A 9,852-nucleotide genomic window follows, 5' to 3' on the forward strand; every position below is an offset into this window, starting at 1 on the left:
AAGAAAGAGTTTGTCCACTTGGCTACACTTTCTCTCCTTTTATTCTTTCGGCTTCGCTTCCTTCCTGGCCTTGGGCAAGGGGGTCAGACTAGATGACCTCCAAGGTCCCTTCCAACTCTGCTCCTCTATTCCATTCTATTCTGCTTATTCCATATTCTATTCCAGGGGTCTTCAAACTTGGCCCTTTTATGACTTGTGGACTTCAACTCCCAGAATTCCTCAGCCAGCAAAGCTGAGTTGAAGTCCACAAGTCATAAAAGGGCCAAGTTTGAAGACCCCTGTTCTATTCTATTCTAACGTTGCTCCTCTTCCCTCCTCCCAGCATGCCCCGCGCGAGGCCCCTTCGACTCTTCCGCCCTTCTCCCCGACGTGCCGCGCGACTCCGCCCGTGAAGGGAGGGGCCTCGGCGTCCCTCTTCCCGGCGTGCCCCGCGCAGAGCGCAACCTTGAGCCAAGATGGCGTCGGCCACCGGCATCATCCGCCTTATCCGCAACTTTTTGGCCGGGGTAAGGAAGGACGAGCGGGTCGGGATCCCCGCCGCCACCGCTGCCTCCGCGAAGGCCCGAGAAACGCTGCCCGCCCCGCGCCAGGCGTGTTCCCAACGACCCTGAGCGCGGGGCGGGGCCTCGCGTCTTAACCCCGCCCTTTCCCCGCGCGAGGGCTTGTGGGGCCGGTAGTTTTCGCGCGGCAGTCGCCTTCCCGCTGGATCAGTAAAGCGGCCCTTTCAACCTCAGCCGCCTTTAGCTTGCTGGACTTCAACTCCCAGAATTCCCCAGCTTGGGGCATTCCCCAGGAGAGTGGCTAATTCTTGGGAGTTGAAGTTCACCTATCTTAAAAAGTTTTCTGCGTTTGAAAAACACTAGTCTTAAAATCTTCTAAAGTGGGTTTGGGATATTTATTTGCAAGATTTGCATCCTGTCCACTTCCACAAACTCCGGGCTTGCCGGCTGGGGAATTCTGGGAGTTGAGGTCCACAGTCTTAAGGTTGAGAAACACAGGTGTAGAAGGCCTGGGGTAACTTCATTGTAAAAAAATGGAATGGAATATAGGATAGGATAGGATAGAACACAGAACAGAGAATAGAAGAGAACAGAACAGAACAGGAATAGGACTTTTACAATTCTAAATGGTAGAATGAGACCTGGGAGGCAGACTTTTAACTGAGAGAAACAGATTTATGCCTTTAAGGTCTGTATGTAATGGCACCTCTATGCGCTGTTTTGGTCCTTCCACCCCAGCCATAATTTTAGGGGGTTTACTGATCTGGAAGCCCCAATAGGATTTTTTTCCTGGATGTGGAGCAGGATTATTTGTTAAATTTATATGTCCCCCCAATCTCTGTCCAGAGTGACTCTGAGCAGCAGAGGGTTAATCATGCTTTACACCAAAGTATTAATATTCTTATTTAACAACTCTCAACTGACCGAGTGCCTGTGTTTATTCCGACACTTGAATAGGCTTTGTGGTTTTCAATTGCTGCTAGGAATGCAGTGGCTCAGATCGTGCACTTAAGATGAGTGACTTTTCTCTCTCCTCACCCCCCCTCCCTCACCCCCCTCTCTTTCTTTCTCCAACAGAGGGACCTGCAAGCTAAACTGCAGCTGCGCTACACAGAGATCTCCAAGAGGTAAATTCTCGGCATGAGGTTGGAAAAAAGCTCTGGACTTCAGCCCTGGTCCAAGACTCCACAGTAGACAGGCTCCCATCAGAGACTTTAAAAGCCATCTGAGTGTGCGGATTGATTACAGTGCTCCTGGAGAAGAATCTCCTGATTTAAACCCTTTATAGTCCTGGCACCTCTTGCCCCCAAATCATTCACACAACTGGAACCTAAGATAACAGGGGTGCGTGTGTAAATTGTCCTTCCCCTTGTCGGATCAAGTCTTCCAGGAAGGAGGGCATTCCCGAGCGCCTTTTCCTCTAAGCTAGGGGTGGGGATCCTGGGCCCTTTTATGACTTGTGGACTTCAACTCCCAGAATTCCTCAGCCAGCATGGCTCAGCTTGGAAACCACTCCCTTTCCCCTCAGCATGGCTGGCTCAGGAATTCTGGGAGTTGAAGTCCATGAGTCATAAAAGAGCCAAGGTTGCCTACTCTTGCCCTATACCCATTCCAGACAAATGGCTGTCCAGCCTCTTCTTAGAAGCATCCACAACTTCTGGAGGCAGGTTTTTCACACGTATGACTGGCAGCATCCCCATGGACACATGATCAGAATTGGCACGCTTGGCCACTGGCTCATACTTGTGATGGTCACAGTTTCCCGCGGTCACGGGATCCCCTTTTTCAACCTTCTGACAAGCCAACGGAATCCAGATTCACTTAACAACCATATTACTGACTGAACACCTGCGATGATTCACTTAACAACTGCAGCAAGAAAGGTCATAAAACAGGGCAAAACTCACTTAAGAATTGTCTTGCTTAGCAATATAAATTTGGGCTCAGCTGTTGGAATAACCATGATCTCTGTTCCTATACATGAAGCTGGCTAGTACTTTTCTGGCTAGTACTTTTCTGCCATGGAAAGTCTTCAGTGAACCATGTATAAGGAAGTAAACAAAGAAACCTAGTAAACAAAGAAAACCAGTAAACAAAGAAACCTAGGAGAGATGTCATTGGCTACAGCCATATAAGGGCATAACCACAGTATTCCTTCACACCATTGGCTATTCCATTTAAGGCGAATTCTGATGCCTCCTGCAAGTGATTGGTCATTACTGTATTTGAATCTACCATTGACACCAATGTCCTTTCAGGAGAGTTTAAAAGTACACGTGTTATCAGCTATCCTGGAAGTGGAAGCAGCCACAATGGTCCCCACTCCCTGGCGCAGCCCCATGTGGCCTCTGTCCTATATTAGAAGGCCAAAGGGAAGACTGGCCAGTTCTCCTTCCGGAAGGCAATCCAGCCCTCGGCCTTCCTAGGTAGTTCGGAGGCCACGTGGTGCCTCCAGAGCATCTGACCGTAACAGACAGACTCCCTAAGATTCTGTCTAATGGATATAAGAGTCCAATAGATCTAATAGAGGCTGTCTAAAATACTCCATTAAGAGGGACGCGGTGGCTCAGTGGGTTAGGACGCTGAACTTGTCGATCGGAAGGTCGGCAGTTTGGCGGGTCGAATCCCGAGTGCCGCGTAACAGAGTGAGCGCCTGTTACTCGTCCCAGCTTCTGCCAACCTAGCAGTTCGAAAGCACGTAAAAATGCAAGTAGAAAAATAGGGACCACTACGGTGGGAAGGTAACAGCATTCCGTGCGCCTCTGGCGTCTAGTCATGCCGGCCACATGACCACGGAGATGTCCTCGGACAAGCGCTGGCTCTTCGGCTTTGAAACGGAGATGAGCACCGGCCCCTAGAGTCGGAAACGACTAGCACGCATGTGCGGGGGAACCTTTACCTTTACCTTTAATATTCCATTAGCAGCATTCCAGTATTTCAGGGGTTGCCACAAAGAATGGGGGGGGGGATGTCCACCTCTTCTCCAAAGCACTTGAAGGCAGGACAAGAAGCAACGGATGGAAACCAATCAAGGAGAGAAGCAACCTGAAACTTCCTGACAGTGAGGACAATTAACCAGTGGAACAACTTGCCACCAGAAGTTGTGGGTGCTCCATCAATGGAGGTTTTTAAGACAAGACTGGACAGCCACGTGTCTGAAATGATGTAGTGACTCGTACTTGAGCAGGGGGTTGGACTAGAAGACCTCCAAGGTCCCTTCCAGTTCTATTCTGATTGAATAGAGTCCTGAGTCAAGAACTACATGCGTAACCATTTTGTGAGCTCCACAACTCTGACCACCCCAGGCCAGAGGCCCGTCTTGAAGGCCGTCAGGGTCAGTCCAGCCAAGAGAAATCCAGCTTGATCGTGGTGATTTGGGTGCAGCCCTGTAGCTCAACATCCGCTCAGGTCAAGGATATCGATCAGTTTGGCCCAAGAAATCCCAGCTTTGATTGTCCCAAAGGTGTTTTTCGAAAAGGCAACTGGACTTTCTTCTTTTTCTTTGAAGACGTTTCGCTTCTCACCCAAGAAGCTTCTTCAGCTCTGACTGGATGGTGGGGAAGGATCCATGCTCCTTGCAGACAGCTGGTCATTTGCATCCTTTTAGAGGGCCGTTGAGTCCACTGGGAGGTTGACCTGTGTCCTCGGGGTCACCTGAGTGGTGCAAATGTCCGTGGAGCATTCTTGGCTGCAGGATGTTTCCTGCCCTGGGTCCCTTCCCTGTTGCAGATGGGCGCAGGCTGTTGGGGATGGGTCCGTGTTACCTGAATCTCAAACTGATGAGCAGATGATTCCTATGCACTTGGGGATGGACGCCCTTTGAATGGTGCAGGAGGATGAGCAGATTTCCCGAAAACATTGCAGACTACAGGAACATTTGCACTTCAGTTTGGGATGCAGACAACACACACTCGTCCCCAACACCCGCCTTCAACAAGGAGGCTCCACACCCATTTGCACCCCTCAGGAGACCCTGAGGACACAGAGATGGCCTCAAGGACTCTCTAAAAGGAGGCAGATGAGCAGCTGTCTGTAAGGAGTATAAATCCTTCCCTTCCCCGCCATCCAGTCAGAGCCGATGAAGCTTCTGGGATGAGAAGTGAAACGTCTTCAAGGAAAAACCAAGAAAGTCCAATTGCCTCCTGAAGAAGCACCTTGGCAGAATCTCCGCAGACACCCAGATTTATCTTCTGGCATCTCCTGATAGTGTTGAGGAGCTCCTTGCCTTGCCTCAAACCTGTGTGCAGAAGACGTGAATGCTGCAACGCTGGGAGGCTTTTAAGAAGAGACTGGACTGCCATTTGTCTGAAACGGTATAGGGGGTTGGACTAGATGACCTCCAAGGTCCCTTCCAACTCGTCGTTGTTGTTGTTATTAATCATCGCACAGTCAGCCAGATGTTCAGACTGGATTTGGCATTTTTGTCTACCTATCGAGTCCTTGCCAAGGACCTGGGATAGGCAGATGTGGATGTTTGAATTGATGGAATAATAATAATAATAATAATAATAATAATAATAAGAAGAAGAAGAAGAAGAAGAAGAAGAAGAAGAAGAAGAAGAAGAAGAAGAAGAAGAAGTTGGAAGGGTCCATGGAGGTCATCTAGTCCAACCCCCTGCTCAGGCAGGAAACCCTATACCATTTCAGGCAAATGGCTGTCCAGTCTCTTCTTAAAAACCTCCAGTGTTGGAGCATTCACCACCTCTGGAGGCAAGACCATCTGTAATTGGACCCCCAAGGTCCCTTCCAACTCTATTATTATTGTTCTTGTTATTACTGTTATAATACTTGTATTCATAAACATGAACCTCAGTCAACTGAACACTCAAATTGACTGGCGCTAATGGTTGACACGGGTTGCTGCCAGCATCCTAGGTATCAACCAGGTATCTCCTTAAAATGTAAGATGTTCCGAGGAGCGCAGTTTTTTGTAGTTGTTGTTATTATCATTATCATCATTATTACTATTATATCATTATTACTATTATTATCATTGTTATCATTATTACCAGTCAATGCCTAGTGGGCGCAGGGTCTGAGTCCGTGCAGGAGCCCTCCTGGGCCCCCACCTTGGCACTCCCTGTTGTGGCCCCTGCAAAGGGAATAAGGATCCGGCCCACCCTTGGAGGGATGACCCGGCCTCTGGCTTCCAGCCCCAGTCAATCCAGGACGTCCCTTCAGTGGTCTCTCTCTTTCTGTGTGGAGAGAGTTTCCTCCTTTAAATTTCTGGGAGTCTGTGAAGATCTGACCTGGAAAGTTAACACAACCCAGGTGGCTAGAAAGGCCCAACAGAGGCTTCACTTTCTCAGGGTCTTGCGGAAGAACAGGGTAGAACAACGGCTAATGACCCTCTTTTACCGGTCTACTATAGAGAGCGTCCTCTCGTACGGTATTGTGGTTTGGTATGCTGGTCTGACAGCCGCGGACAGGAAAGTATTACAGAGGGTAGTCAGCACAGCACAAGACATTGTGGGCTGTCCCCCGACACCACTGGATGACCTCGCCAGGGCTCGTTGCCTTGGAAGAGTGAGGAAGATTCTCAGGGACGACTCACACCCTGGACGGTATCTCTTTACTCTCCTACCATCCGGTAGGAGATATAGGAGTATAGCCAGCCCTACCAACAGGCTGAAAAACAGCTTTTATCCGTGGGCTGTTAGGCTTTTAAATGGGACATAATCTTATGCAGAATTGACTTGGGAGGCCAGTGTGTGGTGTAGTGGGTTCACATAGTGTGGTGGGATGGAGGGTTTGTTGTCACTGTGTGTTGGGAGGGAGCACGGGGGGGGGGGGAGGCTCAGCTAATCTCAATGTACACATGTTGTACTTTGACAATAAAGGTTTATTATTATTCTTTTGCTGGATTTTCCACGCTGACCTTTCCCGCTCTGACCGTCTTTGCAGGACCCAGCCGCCTCCCCGCCTCCCGCTGGGGCCCAGCCACAAGCTAGCAGACAACTACTATTGCACGCGAGACGGGCGCAGGGAGGCCTTTCCGCCCATTGTCCTGGTGTCGGCCCAGAAGAAGTTGGCCCCCGGAGAGGAAGCTGGAAGGTAGGCGCCTCCACCACCACCCCCGGGCGACACCTGCGGAGGCCCGGAGGGTCTTAAGAGCTCAGCCTCCTTTGCAAAGGAGACTTCCTTCCGGAAAGTTCCTTCCTAGGGAAGCCTCAGGTGGAGCCGAAGCTAAAGAGATCCTTGTTTGTCCTCGCCGTTTCCGGCTTCCGAACAATGGCCCGGCTGGCTGAACTGCCAAAGCCCTTGGCCATTTTAGGTTAATTTTAGATCAAAGTCTACCTCTGTTGCACTAGAAACATGGGCGTTTAAAGTCTTCTCTCTCTCTCTCTCTCTCGATTTCCCCTGCAAACTCTGTGCGTTAAACAAGCCTTCAAGTTGGGCTGGGTACCCCAGAGGCGGTGAAGTTTTCTCTTCTCCCCAGGCCTTGAAACACTTCAGGCGGGGGGGGGGGAATATTTGGCTTCCTTTCCTCCCAGCGAAGTTTCTTTCACGGGCACGGGAAAGAGAGAGAGAGACGTTGGGATGCCTTTTCATTTATTTCATTTATCGGTGGTTTGGAACCGCCCTTCCCCCTGAGGGTGCACCATAAAACCATTAAAAACAAAACAGTGCCGCAGAAGTTGAAATTTAAGAAGAGGGTTAGGGTGATTAAGAACACAGTGAAGAATTGGTGAAAAGGGGGAGGGAAGGCTTCCAGGGTGCTAACCGGCCCCCCCGTGGCCAGGTGCTTTTCTCTACACCCAAAAGGAGGCCAGGAGAGTGGGCGGGCCTGCCTCACCTCTGGGGGGGCAGAGAATATTCCCCAGGTCTCTTCTGGGACCCCACCAGTCGGAGTTCTTCAACTGACGCGCTCTGCGACACGCCTTCCCTGCCGTTTTACCGGCCCTGCTGAGCCCCCCGAGAGAATGGAAGGGTGAGGGGAGCAGACCCCTCCCCCAGAGGTGTGAACAGGAAGCCCCTTCTTCAGCTGGCAACCTAGCTTATGCTTTTATTTCATATGCCGCCTTTATTATTTTTAGAATAGAATAGAGCCGGAAGGGACCTTGGAGGTCTTCTAGTCCAGCCTCCTGCTGGAGTAGGAGACCCTATACCAGGGGTAGGCAACCTCGGCTCTTTTGTGACTCGTGGACTTCAACTCCCAGAATTCCTGAGCCAGCTTGGCTGGCTCAGGAATTCTGGGAGTTGAAGTCCACGAGTCACAAAAGAGCCGAGGTTGCCTACCCCTGCCCTGGTACCTATACCATCTCAGACAAGTGAATGTCTAGCCTCTTCTTAAAAACCTCCGGTGACGGAGCACCCACGATTTCTGGAGGCAACTTCTGGCTGATTGTCCTCACTGTCAGGAAGTTTCTCCTTAATTCCAGGTTGCTTTTTCTCTTTGATGAGATTCCATACGTTGTTTCTTGTCCTGCCCTCGGGTGCTTTGGAAACCAATTTGACCCCCTCTTCTTTGTGTCAGCCTTTCAGATACTGGAACGCTGCTATCATGTCGCCCCTGTTTCTTCTTTTCTTCTCATTTATTTATTTATTTATTTATTTATTTATTTATTTAAATTCCATTTATATCCCGCCCTTCTCCGAAGACTCAGGGCGGCTTACAAGCTTAGCAGTAGCTAAGCTTTATAAATAAATAAATTTATAAATAAATTTATAATTTATTTATAATTAAATAAATTATTTATGTAAGCTAAGCTTTATAAATAAGTGAAGGTGAAAAACCTACTTGACACTCCTTCCTTCTCCCATTTTTCCCACAACAACCTTGTGAGGTGGGTTGGGCAGAGGAGGGACTGCGCTAAAGTCACCCAGCTCGCTTTTGTTTATTAAATTTCTATGTCGCCCATCTCCCCCTTACAAGGAGATGGTGGTCAGCTTTTCATGTCCAAGATGGGACTAGAACTCACTGTCTCCTTGTGATTGGCCTAAAGTCACCCAGCTGGCGCTCTCATGCCTAAAGTGGGACTAGAACTCCCAATCTCCTGGCAATTGGCCCAGAGCCACTCACCTGCTTTTCATTCCTAAGGCACGACTAGAACTGACCGTCTCCTGGTGATTGGCTAAGCCACCCAGTCAATTTTCAGGCCTAAGGCGGGACTAGAACTCACCGTCTCCTGGTGATTGGCCCAAAGCCATCTAAGCTGCTTTTTCATTCCTAAGGCAGGACTGGAACTCGCCGTCTCCTGCTTTCTAGCCTGGTGCCTTAGCACTAGACCAAGCTGACTCTTTTTAATCCCAGTTTACAGCCTCTGGACGTATCCAGTCTGGGGAAGGTGCTCCTACGGCCTCTAACGTGCAGCTGTCCCATTTCTGACCCACAGCTCGGACTCTTCCGTCACAAAGAGGGAGAAGCTGCCTGTGACCCCCGGTTTCCCCCCTCGGAAGTGGGAGCTGTCCAAGGACGAGCCCTATTTGTGAAACCACCACCACCACCCCCAGGCTTAAAGGCCGGGCTGCGGGTCTTGGGTCTCCCCCCCCCCGGGGACGAGCAGCAGCAGCAGCCTGGAGACACCCCCTGCAAGGACTTTGTTTTTCTTCTCCTGGGCTAATTAAAGGTAATCAATCCATATTGCTAAGCACATTTAATTTGTGCTTAGATTGTAAGCCGCCCTGAGTCTTCGGAGAAGGGCGTGATATAAATGCGATTAAAAAAAATAAAAAAATAATGTAACTAAAAGTTCTACATGACTTTAGGGGCTGGTCGGGCTGGCAAAACAGAATTTGAGGAATCTATGTTGGAATTGTTAACTCAAGATGATACAGCCAGAATAAACGAAGGCACAAAACACGGGTTAAGAGTGAATTTATTGATTTATTAAAATTCTACCCTGCCCCTTCCTCAGGAGACACTGGGTGGTGGACGACATTCAGCGACTAGCAGAGCTGGAAGGGACCTTGGAGGTCTTCTAGTCCAACCCTCTGCCTATGGCAGGAGACCATTCTGGACAAACGGTTGTCCAGTCTCTTCTTGAAAACCTCCTACAATGTCGGAGCACCCAGTTTCTGGTGGCGAGTTGTTCCCTTGGTTAATCGTTAAGAAATGGCAGATTGACCACAAGCGTTTATTTATTTATGCATGTATTTTGTGTGTTTATTATACATACAAACAAAATTGAAATGAGATAAAAATCAAAGTATGGAGATATATACTCTGTGTGTGTGTGTGTGTGTGTGTGTGTGTGTACTCATGTATATACACATACGCACACATACATACAAACACATTCTCCCAAAATGTCTTTCTCAAAGCATTCAGCTGATGTCCCAAAATACCCAAAATAGGGGGTCTGAGAGGGGCTTTGGGCCAATCGGATGCAGGGCTGGTATTAACAAAAGC

The 9,852-nt window shown here is 49.3% G+C and overlaps 1 protein-coding gene across 1 annotated transcript; it reads left to right on the forward strand.

The window, feature by feature from the left end:
* Positions 1 to 389: 389 nt before the first annotated feature.
* On the forward strand, positions 390 to 9,306 carry NDUFA7 (NADH:ubiquinone oxidoreductase subunit A7). The gene is made up of 5 exons (XM_083359605.1): positions 390 to 506; positions 1,578 to 1,627; positions 6,405 to 6,554; positions 8,837 to 9,081; positions 9,178 to 9,306. The coding sequence occupies exons 1-4, from the start codon at positions 456 to 458 to the stop codon at positions 8,931 to 8,933; spliced, it is 348 nt and encodes a 115-aa protein (XP_083215731.1). The 5' UTR covers positions 390 to 455; the 3' UTR covers positions 8,934 to 9,081; positions 9,178 to 9,306.
* The last annotated feature ends 546 nt before the right edge of the window (positions 9,307 to 9,852 follow it).

This window comes from Vipera ursinii (assembly GCF_947247035.1).
Source record: "Vipera ursinii genome assembly, chromosome: 1".
In the NCBI taxonomy this organism is placed as follows: domain Eukaryota; kingdom Metazoa; phylum Chordata; class Lepidosauria; order Squamata; family Viperidae; genus Vipera; species Vipera ursinii.

Excerpts from the sequence above, each read along its gene's own strand:
- NDUFA7 (XM_083359605.1), top strand. The coding sequence starts at position 456 with ATGGCGTCGGCCACCGGCATCATCCGCCTTATCCGCAACTTTTTGGCC. Across the intron at positions 507-1,577 it reads TCCGCAACTTTTTGGCCGGG|AGGGACCTGCAAGCTAAACT; the intron begins GTAAGGAAGGAC and ends TTTCTCCAACAG. Across the intron at positions 1,628-6,404 it reads TACACAGAGATCTCCAAGAG|GACCCAGCCGCCTCCCCGCC; the intron begins GTAAATTCTCGG and ends CCGTCTTTGCAG.